Source organism: Muscardinus avellanarius (assembly GCF_963383645.1).
Source record: "Muscardinus avellanarius genome assembly, chromosome: 7".
Lineage (NCBI taxonomy): Eukaryota > Metazoa > Chordata > Mammalia > Rodentia > Gliridae > Muscardinus > Muscardinus avellanarius.
In genome coordinates, this window is record NC_137793.1 from 61,358,379 (window position 1) to 61,377,869 (window position 19,491).

The window sequence follows — 19,491 nt, forward strand, 5'->3', positions numbered from 1 at the left end:
TCAGGAATATAATTGTTGAAATAATACAGAACCTTTGAAAAGAATTTAGAGAGAGTCAAAAAGACATAAAGGATGCAATCATTGAGGTAAAGGCCTCAATTCAAATTATAAGCAATCGATTAGACCACATGGAGAATAGAATCTCAGTCCTAAAAGAGGATCACTCCAAAAATGAATGCATAATTTATAACTTAGAAAAAAAATCCGACAGCAGGAATCTGACATTGAAGAAATATGGGCCCATTTTAAGAGAGCTAACCTAAGAATAATCAGAATAGAGGAGGGAAAAGAAGATGAAACCAAACGGATCAATGATATCAAAGAAATAATAGCAGAAAAATTTCCAAACATAGAGCAAGAGGTTGATACACAGGTCCAGGAAATGTATAGAACTCCCTTTAGACAAGATCAGAGAAGGGGTTCCCCATGCCACATAATTGTCAAAATGACCAATGTGGAAGCCAAGCAGAGAATCTTAAAGGCAACAAAAACAAAGGGCCAAGTGACATTCAGAGGCAAACCAATTAGAATCACTCCAGACTTCCCAAACCAAGTCATGAAAGCCAGAAGGGCTTGGAGTAACATATTCCAAACTCTGAAAGAAAACAACTTCCAGGCAAAAATTTCCTACCCAGCAAAACTTTCTATCAGATTAGATGGAGAAATAAGAAGCTTCCATGACAAACAGAAACTGAAGCAATTTATGTCTTCAAAACCAGTGCTAGAGAAAATACTCAAAGAGATTAACTACAAAGAAGAAATAGGTAACACACACCAGAACCAGAGAAACAAGATTTTCCATCCAGCAGACAACTAAGCAAAGAAGAATATATTTATGTGTTTATTGGTTAAAATCTTTGGAGATTTATTATTTATTTTAGTCTTTTACCTATTTCTAAATTGTATTGTTTGCTTTCATTGTTGCTAATTTTTAGGATTTCTATTTGGAATATTAATATACCTTCAGATATAGAATTTGGAAATATTTTACCCAATTTTATCAGTAACTTTTAACTCTGTTTACATTGTCTTTGGATGTACAATATTTTTAGGAAGTTTGTTTGTTTATTCTGTTGTTGCCTGTACCTTTGAAAACATATCCAAGAAATCACTGCCAATTTCAATGTTGTGAAGTGTTATGACCCAGGTTTTCCTCTAAAAGTTTATAGTCTTAAGATTTACACTTAAATCTTTTATCTATTTTGAGTTAATATTTGTATATGGTGTTAGGTAAGGATCCAACTTTATTCTTTTTCATGTAATTATTATTTTTCAATAATATTTAGTGAAAGGATCATTATATCCTTCACCAAATGTTCTTGGAAACCTTGTCAAAAATAACTTGACCATATATGGAAGAATTTATTTCTAGACTTTATATTTTATTTCACTGGTTTATATATCTGCCTTTATAGCAGTACTATACTGTTTCAATTAATGTAGCTTTACAAGGTTTGAAATCAGAAAATGTACATCTTCTAGCTTTGTTCTTTTTTGAGATTATTTTGGGTATTTAGAGTTCATATTTCGTGTTAGGATAGATTTTATCTGGAAAAAAATGTATGATGGTTTCACCTTAAAAAAAAAAAGAAAAAAAATATCCTCTGGTAAGAAAGAAAGCAAAAAATATATTGAAATGTTATCTCTAAGTGATCAAAAGTTTGATATCAGACAAATGAATCTGTTATGTGAGATTATCATTGTTAATTTTGGATAAATTGCTATAAAATTAGATGTCAACCACTAAGCCAAGCATGGGAAGGAGGGAGGGGGAGGGAATGGTGTGGGGTAGGGGCTAACTGGGCGATGTGTGCACGTATGTCTACACAAGATTTTTATCCCATTATGATGTATGAATACAGTGTACCAATAAAAAAAGAAATAAATTAAAAATAGAAGTCCAAAACATTTGGAAAGAAACATTGATAATATAGTAATGTTTTGCATTTACGGAGGAATGTATTGTTCAAAAAGTGCTTTTACAGCTGCGATGAGAATCTGTTTCTTTTGTATGAATTTTGCTGCTTAGCCAGCAAGTAGTTTACTCAAAACTGACACTTCCCCTCATTTTCTTTCTCCCTCTCCCTATCCATAGGGAAAGCAAGATCAACATTCTTATCATGTCTTCCTTGTTTACATTCTTTTATTGGTGTTTTGCAATTACACCTCACAGCGAGGTTCACGGTGATAGGAGCAGGCGTGCACGCAGCAGTCGGCGTGTTTCCCCCCCACACGTTAGTGATACCTTCAGATATAAACGTGACATTTGAACCATCCCTTCCGCAATTCTACTCTCCCGCTCCCCACTTCCCTCCTCCAATCCCCTCCCAGTATCTCACTGTCTCTCCTCATTTAGCCAAAGTCCCTTTTGTTTCCTATTTTCTCTCTAGGAAACAAAGCATGAGAGAAGACACACAACCCTTTACTTTCTGAGACTGGCTGACCTCGCTTAGCATAATATTCTCTAGTCCCATCCGTTTTCCTGCAAATGATGTAATTCTGTTCCTTTTTTTTTTTTTTTTTTTTTGCGGGTCTGGGGATGGAACCCAGGAGCATTCTACCTCCGACCTACACCCCCAGCCCTATTTTTTATTCTTTATTTTTAAACAAGGTCTCACTAAGATGCAGAAGGCCTCACTAGGTAGCTGAAGCTGTCCTCGAACCATGATCTTCTGTCTCAGCTTCCCAAATGCTGGGATTATACGCGTGTGCTACCACGCCCGGCAAATTCTGTTCTTTGTTTTATGGCTGAGCAAAATTCCAAATGTGTGTATAGACCACATTTCCTTTATCCATTCATCTGTTGATGGGCACCGAGGTTGGCTCTTGTACATTGTATCCCTATGAGTACATGAAGCATGTATCACTATAGTATTCTGTATATGGAGGTACCTCAAAATGTATATGGAGGCTTAGTGGTTGACATCTAATTTTATAGCAATTTATCCAAAATTAACAATGATAATCTCATATAACAGATTCATTTGTCTGCTATAGTATTTTAATTCCGTTAGAAAGATACCGAGGAATGGTATAGCTGGCTCACACAGTTCTTCCACTCCTAGTCTTTTGAGGTACCTCCATATCGATCCCAAAGTGGTTGTACTAATTTACAATCCTATTAACAGTATATAATAATTCCTTTTATCTCCCCCACAAAAAAGAGCAACTGAACTGAATAGAGACTTCTCAAAAGGCAAAAATCCAAATGGTCTATAAATACATGAAAAAAAATGTTCAACACTGTTATCGTTCAAGGAAATGCAATTCAAAACAACACCAAGATTCCATCTAAGTCCAGTTCAAATGGCAGTGTTGCGGACAGTAATGAGAGCTGGCGTGTGCCTTTCAGGACACTGAGTGGACGGATGAGGATCCAGGCCACAGGGTCTGAGGAACACTTTCTCCAGGACACTATTTCGACATAAACTTTGTTTTTTGATAAATATACCTGAAGCTTAGTCCTTGGATCTCTTCTTTATTTTTTTTAATTTTTACTTTTATTTGCTTGGTGGTACTGGGGTTCCTGGAAACCCTTCTACCTCTGGGCTACACTCCCAGACCTATTTTATATTTTTTTTAAATTTGGAAACAGGGTCTCTTAAGCCAGCGAGGCTGGCTTCTAACCTGCGCGATCCTCCTGTCTCTGCCTCCCAAGCGCTGGGATTACAAGTGTGCGCCAGCACGCCCGGCTGGATTATTTATTTATTTATTTATTTATTTATTTATTTATTTATTTTGGTGGTACTGGGGTTCCTGGAAGCCCTTCTACCTCTGGGCTACTCTCCCAGACCTATTTATATTTTTCATTTATTTAGAAACAGGGTCTCTTAAGCCAGTGAGGCTGACTACAAACCTGCATGATCCTCCTGTCTCCGCCTCCCAAGCGCGGGGATTATAAGCCTGTGCCACCACGCCTGCTGGATCTCTATTTATTTTTATTTTTATTTATTTTTATTTTTATTTTTTGGTGGTACTGGGGTTCCTGGAAACCCTTCTAACCCCGGGCTACACTCCCAGACCTATTTTATATATATTTTTAATTTTTGGAAACAGTCTCTTAAGCCAGTGCGGCTGGCTTCGAACCTGCGCGATCCTCCTGTCTCCGCCTCCCTAGCGCGGGGATTACAAGCGTGCACCACTATACCCGGCTAGATCTCTTCTTTAAAAAGGCTGTTTTTCTTATTTTTGAAGGGAGGGTTGTCAGCTATTTTCAAAGGCCAGTTCTCTGTCTTTCCCTATTGTCAGCAAATCAATAAAACTTCTTTTCCCTTATTTCAAAGCCCAGACTGTGATGATTTGATCTGGCATTGGACAGAACTGAGATTTTGGTATCACATTCATTGTTTCATTTGATCTTGCCTACCTACAATCCTCTGAGGAAGAAGGGGCTGGTCCTATTTCCTTAATGTTGTAGTTACAAAAAAATCAGATAATTAAAGATATAAATGACTCTAAATTTCTCTTGCAACATCATCACTGGTAAATAAAGGGGTAAAATGTGAGCCATTTTATCTACTCCAAGTCTAGGGTTATTGTTGGGACCTTTTATCATTGGCCAAGTGGTGACAAAATTACTCGCTTCTGATTTATCTTAAAAATTATCTGGTGCCAACATTTAATTGTGCCACACTCTCAGAAACAGGTGCAGTTACCGAAATCTCAAAACTGTCTCAAGGCTCCTCATCACCATGTGTTTGATTATATTTTTGGAATAACTCTGAAATATGGCCTCTGGTTTTGTTTCTGTTTTTTCTTTTGGTAGTAGAGTTTGGGCCCAGGAGCATTCTACCTCCAGGCTGTTTAAATATGTATTTATTTATTTATTTATTTATTTATTTTTGCGGTACTAGGAATTGAACCCAGAGGCATTTGACCTCTGAGCTACACCCTTAGCCCTATTTTTTTTTTTAGTTATTTTTGAAACAGGGTCTCACTAAGCTTCAGAATGCCTCACTAAGTAGCTGAGGCTTTCCGTGAACCCAAGAGTGAACCCAAGATCCTCCTGTCTCAGCCTCCCAAGTACTAGTATTACAAGCATGCACCACCACACCCAGCTATTTTTTAAAATTTTGATACGGTCTCACTAAGTTTCTGAGGTTGGCCTCAGACCTATGATTCCCTGGTTTCCGCCTCCCAAGTACTGGGATTGCAGGCATGTGTCTTGGCTTCTGTTTTACCTGAAAGATATGCATAGGCAAAGCAAAAAAGAGGGGAAAGGAAGAGCAAAAAGGAAGACAAGTGAGGGAGGGATGGAGCTACGCTTTTAAGTTACCTGGCTGTTAAAGACAGTAATGAGGCCTTTCTGAGAAGCTGTTATGAGTATGTCCAGCTGGGGAATCTTAACAATGCACTTGATCACATCCCGTCTTCTGCTACCTGTTGACAGCATGAGATTCATTTCAGTTCCCAGTGGTAAAGGCTCTGGAACTCATTTGTAAAGTTGGCCTAAAGAAAAAGGAAGAAGAGAAAGAAAGGAAAAAAAAGAAAGACCCCAAAAAACAAAACCACCCAACATTTTGCTAAGTTTTCAATTCCTTAAAAAGTGAAGTAGAATAAAACCCAGTAACCATTGCTTTCTAAACATACTCAGAGATACAATCTGAATAATTTCTAACTAAATGTGGACCACGAATTCCCAAATAAAATGGAAGATACACACCACGCGCCATGTACACACACATGTATGTGTGCACGCTGCACAGAGGGTTAGTTTTCTAAACATCACTTCTGCTGTGAGGTTTTTCACATCTCTTAGGGATTTTTTCTTTCAACTTCACCATTGTGGTTTACATGGAATGAAAACATAATATCTCATGCTTTCTGCTATACAAGAATAAAACTATTTCAGTGCTGTTAGCAAGTTTTTTTCTTTTTCTTTCTTTTCTCTTTTTGTACTTTTTTTTTTTTATCAAACCCAGGGCATTCTAACTCCAAGCTACAATGCAGTCCTATTTTTACTCTTTCTTTTGAAACAAGGTCTCACTAAGCTGCAGAGGGCTTCAGTAAGTAACTGAGGCTGACTGCAAACCTGTGATTCTCTAGTCTCAGCCTCCCAAGTACTGGGATTACAAGCTTGGACCACCATGCCTGGCTGGCTTTTTTTTTTTTTTTTAGTTGTGTGCATTTTGGGGAAAAAGCCCACTGCACTCTGATGTCTCGATGCCCACATACTAGATGATAGTGCCATGTGTCCTGGATTTTCCCCGGGGTGATTGCAAAGTCTTAGAGGAAGGCAGCAGGAATGACCTCATACCCCTGCATCAGCCCCTCACTTGCGCTCCCACAGAGATCTGAAGTGTTAAATGTCATGGAGCGGAGGTGCTGGGAGAGGAGGGGAGACTAGGGGAATGTATCATAAAAAAGGCTCGTGACAGAGCAGCAATGCAAAAAGGATTGAGAACCACCATCCTGTTCCAAGTCGCCGCCACCCTCTCTGCATCCTCTCCTTCCCATTGTAGATAATTTTTAACGCAGACGCCAGCAAAACATTTAAAGAATAGCTCAGCGCATGGCTCCTTAGTCCTACTCAAAGGTCTCTGGTTACCTGCCTCACTCAGAAGGCCTTGGTGTAGTCACAGATCCCCACACACTGGTCCCCTGGGCCGCTTCCCCTGCAGCCTCAACACCAGCTCTTCTTGTCCACACCACCTGGGCTCCTGGCCAAACGCATGCCTCGGGCGCTCTCTTCTCTCTCTCTCTCTCTCTCTCTCTCTCTCTCTCTCTCTCTCTCTCTCTCTCTCTCTCTCTCTCTCTCTCTCTCTCTCTAGTGTGTTATAATTGGTTGGCTGGTACTGGGGATTGGACACAAGGCATTTTCCCTCAGAGCTACACCCCCAGCCTCTGAGATTCTCACTAAATTGCTGAGGCTGATCTCAAAACTGTGATCCTCCTGTCTCAGGCTCCCACTTTCTCCAGGTCTTTTATGGACCATCCTCTTGCCCCATCCACAAACCAATTTCTACATCTAATATTCTTGCTTTAAATTTCTTCATAACCTGCTTATTTAATTTTTTCCCCAACAGTATTTATTGCCATCTGACTTACTGTATATTTTGCATATTTGACTTTTGTTGTCTTCTGTCTCTCCTTATGAGAATGTAAACTTCATGAGGTCAGGGGTTGAGTCTGTCTGTCCCCAGCTCTTGGAAATGTACCAAGCCCACATTATACAAAATAAAGAAGAGAGAATCCACGGGGTCAATAGTGGAGAAGTTAGGCTAAATTTGAATATAGACGCCGAGTGTGGTGGCACCTGCCTGTAATACCAGTACTTGGGAAGCCGAGAAAGGAGGATCACAGGTTCAAAGCCAACCTCAGCAACATATTGAGACCCTCAGGAACTTAGTAAGACCCTGTTTCAAAATGGTAAAAAGGACTAGGGTGTAGCTCAGAAGTAGATACCCCTGGGTTCAATCCCCAGTACCAAAAAATGAAAAATAAAATAAAGTAAATGTTCTTTGCCCTCACATTTTCTTAGTGTCATTGAGAGCCATACTATTTCAATTCTGCCTACAGGAAGAGTCTCTTCCTGTGACAGCACACACGTGTCACTCCCCCCCGTTATGAAGAATCGAGCAAGTGAGTAAAGGTGAGTCTATGGAAATGGCTGGTCCCAAAACCTATGTTTGAAAAAATACGAAAGCGCATTCTAATTTGGAAGGAAAATTAAAAACGTCACCTGAAATTACAATTCGTTGTTTTCTAGACACAAGAAAAACCAAGTTTTCTTCATCCAGCTGGGAAGCAAGAGATTCATCTTCAGAGGAGAAGTATCCAAAGATCTAAACCAAACAGCACGTGTGAGCACCGGCAGCATCGCAGGACTGGCTCAGCGTAACGACACTAGGCGTTGTACTAGGGATTGAACTCAGGGGCATTTTTTTTTTTTTTTGGCATTACTGGAAATGGAACCCAGGGGCATTCTACCTCCAAGATACACCCCTGCCCTATTTATTTTTTATTTTTTAATTTTTTGCGGCACTGGGGGTGAAACCCAGGAGGGTTCTGCTTCCAAGCAACACCCCTAGCCCTATGTTTTATTCTTTATTTTGAAACAGGGTCTCACTGAGTTGCAATGGGCCTCACTAAGTAGTAGTTGAGGCTGTCCGTGAATCGCAATCCTCCTGTCTCAGCCTCCCAAATGCTGGGATTACAAGTGTGCGTCACCACACTCGGCGGCATTCTACCTTTGAGCTACACCCCTACCCTTTCTGTTTGCGAAAGGGTCTTGCTAAGTTGCTGAGGGTCTCACTAATTTTCTGAACCTGACCTCAAACCTGTGGTCCTCCTGTCTTAGCCTCCCAAGAACTGGGATTACACACGTGTGCCACCATGCCCAAATAGAGTAATAATACATTTAATATTGGCTGAATCTAACTTAGTCTAACTTAGATTAGCAGCCAGCACTTTGCTTTACAATGTTATGGAGTGCCACACAGGAAAGAAAAACAGTTTAATATATTCAACAAACTGCAAACTAATGGTACATGATTTCTGAGTGGTCGCTGATTTTCCTTTGCTGTGGAACAAGCAATGTTCCAAACCAGTGTGTCTGCTGAGACAGAGATTTATTAGAATCAACAGTTATTTGTAAATCAAATCAGCCTTCATCTGGCAAGGTCTCAGCTAGGAATTTCCATAATGAATTTGCTCACTCTCAAATGATTGCTCCTAATTTTTATTCTGGTTAGAGGGAGTTTCAGAATTTAAGAGTTGGCACAATTTTTTTTATTTAATTATTCCAAACTCTACTCTTTAGAACTTGCATGAGAATAAATTATAATAAAGATCAATCCTGAAGAAAAAGTTGATCTTTAGCATAAATAAGTTTTTAAGTTATGACAATTTAAAATTCTGGGGAATCTGAAAAAAAATAATAGTTATAGGTTAGTTATGGTGGCATATGCTTGCAGTCTCAGCTACCTGGGAGACTGAGGGAGAAGTGTCATTTGACCCCAAGGGTTTGAGGCCAGCTTGGGCAACATATTGGGATCCATGTCTCAAGAAAAAACAAAACAAAACAAAAACCTGTTTTTCAATTTTATTATTGGTAAACAGAAATAAAATTCTTATATGTTAATGAGAAACTTTTGAAATATTTAAAATTTATTTTTAATTGCTTATAATTAAATTCTTGCATAGTTAATATAAAATATTTCTCATTAAGTTCAGATTAACTGAAGGTGGGCATGGTGACCCACACTTATAATCCCAGCATTTGAGAGGCTGACACAGGAGGATCAAGGTTCCTGGACAGCCTCAGCTACTTAGTGAGGCCCTCTGCAACTCAGTGAGACCCTGTTTCAAAATAAAGAATAAAAGAGAGGGCTGGGTGTATAGCTCAGAGGTAGAATGCTCCTGAGTTCTATCCCTAGAACTGAGAAAAAAAAAAAAAAGATAAGATTAGCTGATGCTTGTTAAAGAAAGGGTAGCCAAGTCGGGCATGGTGGTGCAAGCTTGTAATCACTGCACTTGGGAGGCTGAGACAGGAGGATGGCACAGGTTCAAAGCCAGCCTCAGATACCTAGTGAGGCTCTCAGCAACTTAGTGGGACCCTGTTTCCAAATAAAGTATAAAATAGGTCTGGGAGAAAAGCCCCTGGGTTCCACCCCCAGTACCAAAAAAAAAGAAAGAAAGAAAGAAAGAAAAAAAGAAAGGAAGGAAGGAAGGAAGGAAGGAAGGAAGGAAGGAAGAAAGAAAGAAAGAAAGAAAGAAAGAAAGAAAGAAAGAAAGAAAGAAGGAAAGAGGCAGCCAAGCGTGGTGGCACACACTTGTAATCCCAGCATTTGGGAGGCTAAGACAGGAGGATTGCGGTTCACGGACAGCCTCAGCTATTTAGTGAGGTCCTTTGCAACTCAGTGAGACCCTGTTTCCAAATAAAGAATAAAAAGAGGGCTGGGGGTGTAGCTCAGAGGTACTGGAAAAATAAAGAATGGAAGAAAGGAAGAAAAGGCAGCAGCTTGGGAGTGTTTGGAAATGTTAGCACACACACCAGCCACCCAGAACCCTGCAAATCCTGTTCCATAAATACAGGGTAGGGTCCTTTTTTTTTTTTTTTATAGGTACTGGGGATGGAACCTAGGGGCTTTCTACCTCTGAACTACACCCCCAGCCCTAATTTTTATTCTTTATTTTGAAACAGGGTCTCACTATGTTGTAGAAGGTCTCACTAAATAGCTGAGGCTAGCCACAAACCGCAATCCTCCTGTCTCAGCCTCTCAAATGCTGGGCAAGCGTGCGCCACCACGGCCAGCTAGGGTAGGGTCTTAGAGGCTGTATTTCCAACAAGCTGCCCCAAGGACCATGCTTTAATGAGAAGGGAACTAGTGATAACCAGGCCAATTGAAAGTAGGTCAAAACCAATGGTACTTCAGCTTGGTTTTGTTTTGTTTTGGTACCTCGGAGCCATACCCCCAGCCTTTTTATTTTGAAACAGAACCTCATTAAGTTGCTGAGCCATGCCTTGAGCTTGTGATCCTCCTGTCTCAGCCTCCCAAGTACAGGGTCTTACTAAGTTGCAGAGGGCCTCACTAAGTAGCGGAGGCTGTCTGTGAACCGCAATCCTCCAGTCTCAGCCTCCCGAACGCTGGGATTACAAGCATGCACCACCACCCTCTGGCATCAGCAGTATATCTTAACATGTGTCCTAACACCAGCTGCTGCAAAAATGTTACAACTTCTCCTTTACAAACCACATCTAGGCCTCAAAACTTATGGAATCTTACTAAGATGCTGAGAGCCTCACTAAGTAGCTGAGGCTGGCTTCGAACCTGTGCAATACTCCTGTCTCAGTCTCCCAAGTACTGGGATTACAAGCATGAGCCACCATGCCTGGCTGGAAAAAAAATTTTTTTTTTTGATGTACAACTGGATTCAACTTGTTAACATTTAAGACTTGGGATTTATATTCATAAATATTATTGGTTTATAGTTTTAATCATCTACCACTATTTTAGCCTTTTAAAATTAGTTGGATAGCCGGGAGTGGTGGCGCACGCTTGTAATCCCCACGCTTGGGAGGCTGAGACAGGAGGATCGCGCAGGTTCGAAGCCAGCCTTAGCTCCTAGTGAGGCTCTCAGTAACTTAATGAGACCCTGTTTCAAAAAAAAAAAAATGGGTCTGGGAGTATAGCCCGGAGGTAGAACGCCTCTGGGTTCCACCCCCAGTACCACCAAAATAAAATAAAAAATAAAATTAGTTGGATAGCTTGTCAGGTTTTACTAAATTATAACAAAATCAATATAAATGAGAATTATGTTTTCTTTTGAAGGCTTTAGTAGAAACTAGTTTTTGTTTGCAATTTCCCCAAAGTTAATTATTAATTTTGTGCTTGTCTTATTTAGTTGGCTGTGGGGTTTGGGCTATCATCTATTTTAAGTTTCTAATTTTGTTCTAGTGGAGTTTATTGATAGGTTCTCTTTAACCTAATATATGATAAATTTTGTGATGGTCCCATGTGTAGTTTAAATCCTATGTCTTTGGTTCAAAGTTTTATTCACACATGTTTGTCAAATTCTTTAAATAATTACTTTTCCCCTTGTCTATGATATGTACTGATTTTTGAAAGCCAGATAACTCTGTGTGTGTGTGTGGGGGGGGGTACTGGGGGTGGAACCCAGAGACTTCCTACCTGTAAGCTATCCTCCCAGACCTATTTTATTGTATTTTTTTGGAAACAGGGTCTCACTAAGTTGCTGAGAGCCTCACTAAGTAGCTGAGGCTGGCTTCGAACCTGTGCGACCCTCCTGTCTCAGTCTCCCAAGAGTTGGGATTACAAGCGTGCGCCACCATGCCCGGCTGAAAGCCAGATAACTTTTAAAAAATCATTTAATTGTTCTGTACATAGGTATATACTTTTTTATTAGTCAATATTGTGACAACCAGGAAACAACTCACAGAATGACAGAAACAGCCATGTCTTAATGGCTCTAGGCGTTGAAACATAGTGTGACCACCTTGTGTATTGAATCCCGGCGGGAGTATGCTTTGAATTGTCTATCTGAACAAATGCCCAAGTCTCATACTACACACATGAAAAGTGAGTACCTCACACCAGTCTATAGCTGCATCAGGGTTGTTGCAGAGCTTCCGATAAAAGCACTTCACATCCTGGTCCTTCACTTCTGGGCCAAAGAGCTCCTGCACCAAGGCGTAAAACTTGTCGTAGTCAATTGCTTCTGCAGTGGAGAAAGTACAAGCCCGCCGCCATCAAATCCAAGGATCATATTTCATATTTCACTTCTTCTGTTTCCTTTCTACCCCCTACTTCAACCTATAGAAATCAAAGTTATCTACATTTAAAAGATCTTGTCTTTGGAATCATATCTATGCCTTTGGCCAAAATGTTAGCTACTAAATCAGAAAATATTTCCCTTTGTTGTTCTGGGCCTTCTCCATAGACTTTGTTTCACCTATTTTAGGAATTTTTTTTTTTTTTTTGCAGGAACTCAAAAATAACAAAATGAAGCACTTCTTTCTTACTGTGAAAAGTTTCACCAATTGTAGTCTCTGCTAGAATTCACCTCACATGGAGGGTAAAAGTGTGCAGGGAACAAATTATTGGTTGGTTCTTTGATACCCACACACACGGGCTTGAATCTTAATTTTTCCAAAGCTACTGATTCTCTAGGGTAATACTGTAGTCTAAGGTCAAGAAAGAGCTAGATGCAAGGGTTCCTCAAGCTATATAGATCAGAGTCTTTTATTGAGTTACCAAAAATATATGGAGCATCTGTGTCAGAACTGAGCTTGACATTGCACTTGAGCTGGAAATGCATTGAGAGAGTCCCCTTGTTGCCAGGGAGCATACATTCTAGTAAGAGGATCAGAAAATTAAAAGTAAACAAGTCACAGATTATGACAGACAAGGCTCATTAGTAGAGATAGACATTAAATTAGTGGTTCTTTACAAGATGGGAAGTAATATTGCTGCAAAGAAGTTCTGAGAGGATTTTTTGCAGTGCTAGAGATCTTCGTGTGTGTGTGTGTGTGTGTGTGTGTGTGTGTGTGTGTGTGTGTGTGTTACTGAGAATGGAAGCCAGGGGCCTTCTATCTCCAGGCTATACTCCCAGACCTCGTTTTTATATTTTAGTGCTTCACTAAGTAGCTGAGGCTGGCTTGGAACCTGCACAATCCTCCTGTCTCAGCCTCTCAAGTGCTGGGATTACAAACATGCACCACCATTCCTTGGCTTTTTAGAGATGTTCTTTGTTTTAATTTGGTTGGTGCTTATGGGTATGTTTACCCATGTTCATACTTAGGGAGCTACATAAGATTAGTGTCCTTCACCTGGGTGTGGTCATTGCGTGCCTGTAATCTTAGAACTCAGGAAGCTGAAACAGAAGGATCACAGGGTCAAGGGCAGCCTCAGTAACTTAGCAAGGCCTTCAATAACTTTGAGAGACTCTAAGAAAAAAAAATATAAAGGAGTTGTACCTCAGAAGTAGAATTTTCCTGGGCTCAATTCTCAGTAACCCCTCCCCCCCAGAAAAGGTTGTATACTTTATACTTCATAGGTTGGTGGGTGACTTCATGTCCACACCCAGTAAAAGCTGCCTGAAATAAAATAAAATAATAAAAATAAAATAGGTGAAAGAAAATGTTCTATATGCACCCAACGGAGTTTTACTCAGCCATAAAGGAGAACAAAATTATGTTATTTTCAGAAAAATGAATGGAGCTAAATGAATTCTTCCAGTCTCAGAAAGTCAAGGGATGTATATTTTCTCTCATATGTGGCAGACAGAGGAAAAGAAAAAGATAAAAAGTGACTTCAGGCCGGGCGTGGTGGCTTACGCTTGTAATCCCCGCGCTTGGGAGGCAGAGACAGGAGGATCGCGCAGGTTCGAAGCCAGCCGCGCGCGTTGGCTTAGGAGACCCTGTTTCCAAATAAAAAATGTAAAAATAGGTCTGGGAGTGTAGCCCGGAGGTAGAAGGGCTTCCAGGAACCCCAGTACCACCAAAAAAAAAAAAAAAAAAAAAAAAAGTGACTTCAGACCAATAAGGAGAAACACCGGTAGCAGAGTGGAAGGGGGTTGGGGAAGAAGGTGAAGAGATCAAGGAGGATGGGGAAGGAAACTGCTCAGATAACGCCATGTCCATATAAGGAGTTACTACGACCAATCTCACTAAATGTGGAGGTGGCAGGGAGGATGCAGAGGGAGGCACACTGAGCATGTAGCACTATGAATCCATGATGAACAGTTGTGTTTGTTTGTGGTACTGGGGATGGAACCCAGGGGCATTCTACCTCCAAGCTATACCTCCCAGCCCTATTTTTTATTCTTTATTTTGAAACAGGGTCTCACTGAGTTGCAAAGGGCCTCACTAAGTAGCTGAGGCTGGCTGTGAGCCTGTGATCTTCCTGTCTCAGCCTCCCAAATGCTGGGATTATAAGTGTGCACGCACAGCTTGGAGACATTTTTGATAATCACGCTGGGTTGGGGTGGGGGGCTGCTGGCTCCTAGTGGGTAGAGTCCAGAGATACACAGCAGAGGACGCCCCAACCTGCCCTGCCTCACCTGCCCTCACCCACACAAAACACAGAACAGAGTCAGTCAGCTAAAGCGTCAATGGCACCATGACACCTTTTTATAGGATGACATTCAGGCTTCTGGTTTCAAAATTCAGAAAAATGCTAGTAATACTTCCCAAGAAGAAGTAACCAGGGAGGAACTGTACCTCTTGGGGAAAACAAGGTGCTCTATTTGTTCATATTAAATTTGAAATTCCTATGAGACATCCCAGTAGTTAACTTAGTTGTTTTCGGTTCATACAACAAGTAAAAGATATGTGTTTCCTTGTAAATGTCCCTAGATAAAAGTGATAAGATTTTTCTGTTCTGGGATGATTTGAATTCTACCAGGTCATTTTGTCAAGATTTAAGAGCAATATTGCTGGGGCTAATTGCTTGAGTCTACTCTAATATCATTTTTTGCAGTACTGGGCATTGAACCCAGGGACATTCTACCTTTGAGCTACATCCCCAGTCCTATTTTAGTCTTTATTTTGAAACAGGGTCTCATTAAGTTGAGCAGGGCCTCACTAAGTAGCTGAGGCTGTTCGCAAACCCACGATCCTCCTGTCTCAGCTTCCCAAGTACTGGGATTATATGCATGCCCCACACCAGGCTGTACCCTAATATCATTTTTTAGGTAGATGCTGTTACTTTAAAAGTGGTCTCTCAGCTGTGTATGGTGGTGGAATACACCTGTAATCCCAATTCTTGGGAAGCTGAGACAGGAAGATTGCGGGTTCCAGGCCAGCCTCAGCCGCTTTGCAAGGTCTCAGCAACTTATATTTCAAAAATAAAAAATAAGCCAGGCGTGGTGGCTCACACTTGTAATTCCAGCATTCAGGAGGCTGAGACCAGAGAATTGCAGTTCATGGACAGCCTCAGCTACTTAGTGAGGCCCTTCGCAACTTAGTGAGATTCTGTTTCAAAATAAAGAATAAAAAACAGGGCAGGGGGGTATAGGTCAAAGGTTGAATGCCCCTGGGTTTCACCCCCAGACCCATAAATACATACATACATACATACATACATACATACAAAGGGCTGGGAGTGTAGCTCAAAAGTAAAATGCCCCCTAGGTTCAATTCCCAGTACCAAAAAAAACAACAGCAAAATTCTAATTCTTAGTTCCTTGCCTGTAGTAAAAAGTCACCCCTATTGATGAGTATGAATTTATTTCAAACAGTGTTAGAGGGTGATACAAGTTATGATTATATTTTTCCCTCTTCCAATCTTTCAGACCAATTTTTCACTCATAATCCCTGGTCTAATCATTTGTATAGCAGTACTTAGTAGCAGTACTTAGTCTTTATATAATCTTAAACACTCTAGAGTAAGGCCATTTTTAGTGTGGCTTTGTGACTGCTAGCTTCTCTGTGAAAGCAAGGTGAATGCATTTGCTTCTCGGATGTTGAAGGAATATCTCGACCTAGGCTTGCAAAACCTTCAAAGCACTCAGGTCAATGGTGGAACAGAAGGGACAGGAACAAACACACATGTATCAATTTCAGCAGGCTAAACCCAGCCGGCCAATTCACTGAGAGCAATGAACAGGTCAGCAGTGCTGAAGGTGCTGAAGGTAACTTGGCTTGGGGGAAATGTGGGAGTTTTTACAGAGAGGTTTACATTCAATTTGGGTCTTAAAAGATGAACAGAAGTTTACAGTCAGAGAGAGAGAGAGAGAGAGAGAGAGAGAGAGAAATTTTTAAAAAGAAAAAAATGGAACTGTATATTGGGGAATGATATGCAAAATATTCAGCAAAAGTATGACATATTTAGAAATGCTGAAAAGTTCATGATAGGACAGAAGATTCAGAAGTCAGAAGCCAAGGCTGGAAAGGTAGGTTGAGACATCATTATAAATTGCCCTGCATGCCAAATTAGTATATATATATATATTAGAGGTGAGCAAATAATCCAGGAAAATGGAAAACTCTTCAAAAGAAGTACAGAGGAAAAACAACTCTTGGCAGGAAGATTATCACATTAAGAGGCCACTGAAATCACCCAAGATAAAGATGATATGACATTGTCCAAATTTATCCCAATATATGTGGCTTAGAAGATGAGGTAGATGGTTTTAGGCCATAAGACTGATTGAGAACACAATAGGCAAAGCTCAAGAGAAAGAGGAAAAGAAAGAATGAGTTGGGAGGCTGAGACAGGAGGATTGCAGGTTTGCGGCCAGCCTCAGCAACTTAATGAAGTCCTCTGCAACTTAGTAAGGCCCTGTTTCAAAATAAAAAATAAAAATAAAATAAAAAATAGGTCTGGGGATGTAGCTGTGCTCTGAGGTAGAGTGCCCCTGGATTCAATCCCAAGTACCACAAGCAAGTGGTATGCAAGACTCAAGAGGAGAGTGTCTCTTGAAGCAGAGGCAGCTAAAAGTGCTAATCCAGAGAAATCACCAAGAAGGCTGCAAAAGAGAAAGCAATTGATTAAACCTGGCAACCGTATTAGGTTGCAAATGTCTCACCAAGTGTCAAGGAAAGCCAGGCTGGAAGCAGTTCCAGTGACCTGGTCATGCTGTGAGAACAGAGGAAGAGACGCCCAACCAGCTTCGCAGGCAGAGAAGCCAAGGTCAGGGTGCTTGGGGATATTTTTAGATGAGAGGACAAAGCCGGTGGGGAAGGAGATCTTGACGCTGGGGCAGCGAAGTCGTAGGCTTGGAGGGAAGGAGAAAGGTCAGGTGCTGCTCAGGTGGCTTGGAAGTAGAGAAAAGGGAAATTGAGAGCTTCTTGTTTGGGGCCTGGCTTTCTCAAATAATGTAGGAAGCTCGGTTGGGGGGAGCAGAGATCTCATAGAAGAATCAGAAAAAATGATAAGGATTTGGAGAATCGGTATTAGGGAGGTGAGACAGGAGGATCGCAGTTTTGAGGCAAGCCTTGGCAACTTAGTGCGCCCCTCAGCAACTTGGTGAGACCTGTTTCAAAATAAAAGAAGTAAAAATGACGGGGGTTTAGTTGGAAGCTAGAATGCCCCTACATTTGGTCCCTAGTACCCCTTCACACACGCAAAGAATTTGGAAAATTAATTATAAAAGAGAAAACACACTGCCTGGAGGAAATGATAGTTTTGTTGAGTATTTTCAAAAGCCTAATCAAGTTCACAACCATCCACAAAATGCAAATCTAAAAGGTGTGAGTCCTACCTCTAATACTTAGAAGCTGAGTGATGTGGGTAGGTGACTCCTCTGGCTCTCCCATCTTTTCACACAATGGACATATCAGTAATCTGACTATTTGGATTGCCATGCAAATCTTGTCAAATTATATCTACTAAAGTGGACTGAAGTTATTAAAAGCTATTGCAATAATACCTGTTTGAATACCCAGAGTCAACATGTTTACTTCCATATGACTATCCCACCTGGCACAGGAGGAGGCTGGCCATGTGGAACCTTCAGCAGCCGGCTGAGCCTATTACTTTTATTGTATTATCAGGAATTTTTCTGTTGGGTTTTTTGTTTCTTTCTTTCTTTGTTTCTTTCTTTCTTTGTCTTCTTCTCTTTCTTCTTCATCTCCTCCTTCTTCTTCTTTCTTCTTTTTTGTATAGGAGACTGAACCCAGGGACGTTCTACCTCCAAGTTACATCCCCAGCTCTATTTTATGTTTATTTTGAAACAGGGTATTGCTAAGTTGCTGAGGGTCCTTCTAAGTTGTTAAGTTGCCAAGGCTGGTCTCAAGCCTGTGATCCTCCTGTTTCCACCTCCAAAGTATTACAGGCATGTGCCACCATGCCCAGAAAACCTTTCCTCTTCTTAAGTCAGTCCCCTCAGGTGTTTTATTACACTGACAAGAAGCTAACACAGTGGGGCACATGGCTTGCCACATGGTCACATGCATGATCAAGACTCTCAAAAAAAATAAAAAATAAAAAAAAAATAAAGGCCAGCGTGGCGGTGCACATTTGTAATCCCAGCATCTGAGAGGCTGAGACAGGAGGATCGTGGTTCGCAGATAGCCTCAGCTACTTAGGGAGGCCCTTTACAACTTAGTGAAACCCTGTTAAAAAAAAAAAGAATAAAAAATAGGGCTGAGTGTGTATCTTGGAGGTAGAATACTCCTGGGTTCCATCCCCAATACCACAAAAAAAAAAAAAAAAAAAAAGAATCTCAGGTAAACCAGCTAGCCATTAAAGGATGGTGCCTGCAAAAGAACCTTCACTGTCACTTAATGCAATCCTCTATTTTTTTTTTTTTTTTGGTGGTACTGGGGTCCTGGAAGCCCTTCTACCTCTGGGCTACATTTCCAGACCTATTTTATATTTTTTATTTGGAAACATGGTCTCTTAAGCCAGTGCGGCTGGCTCCGAACCAGTGCGATCCTCCTGTCTCCGCCTCCCAAGCGCGGGGATTCAAGCGTGCGCCACCACGCCCAGCAATCCTCTAATTTTAAAATGAGACAAAGAAGGGTCAGTCCAATTAGCTTTTGTGGGACAGAGAGAGAACACAGGCTCAGATCTCAGACCCATCTGTGCCTTTGCTATTAGCTATGCTGTTCTTCTGGGATGGTTTAAAATACTCCCCAGTTCAAACCAAACACCCCAACTGGACTTCTCTGTAGTCACTGTTCTTACCTTCTTTGGAGACAAACAATCCTGTTCTTTCATCTCTTTTCTGAGCTGCTGTCTGTTCAATCAGTTTTTCAAACCCATTCAGGGCTGTTTTGAAATTGCTAACCTGAAGTGTAATGTTGAAATTCTTTTTCTCTCTGCCATCCATATGCGCGTAGGGTATCTTTTATTTCTATAGAGAAATAAAGTATTCTTTTATTTGCCAGTGTGAGAAACCTTCCAGCTCTTCTGATGCCTCTCTGCTGTCTCAAGTTTTGCCCCAGGTCTCATTCCTTCCATCTTAAAATCCCATCCAGAGGGAAGGAGTCAGAGTCCCTGTTGGGATGTCACAGGGAGGAGAGCAGGCTGGGTCCAACGCAGCTCACAGAGGCCGATATTTCAGCAACAGCCCTGACCTCAT

General features: G+C 41.0%; 1 protein-coding gene across 1 annotated transcript in view; it reads right to left on the reverse strand.

Moving 5' to 3' along the window:
• The window catches only part of WDR64 (WD repeat domain 64), a gene marked incomplete at both ends in the record, with an annotated part of 128,869 nt that extends 109,630 nt beyond the window's left edge, over window positions 1-19,239 (reverse strand). The window contains 4 exons of the mRNA XM_080699412.1: window positions 5,276-5,379; window positions 7,682-7,784; window positions 12,050-12,180; window positions 19,095-19,239. Of these exons, the coding sequence (XP_080555538.1) occupies window positions 5,276-5,379; window positions 7,682-7,784; window positions 12,050-12,180; window positions 19,095-19,239 (483 nt within the window). The remainder of the gene's footprint in view (window positions 1-5,275; window positions 5,380-7,681; window positions 7,785-12,049; window positions 12,181-19,094) is intronic.
• Between the last annotated feature and the right edge of the window lie 252 nt (window positions 19,240-19,491).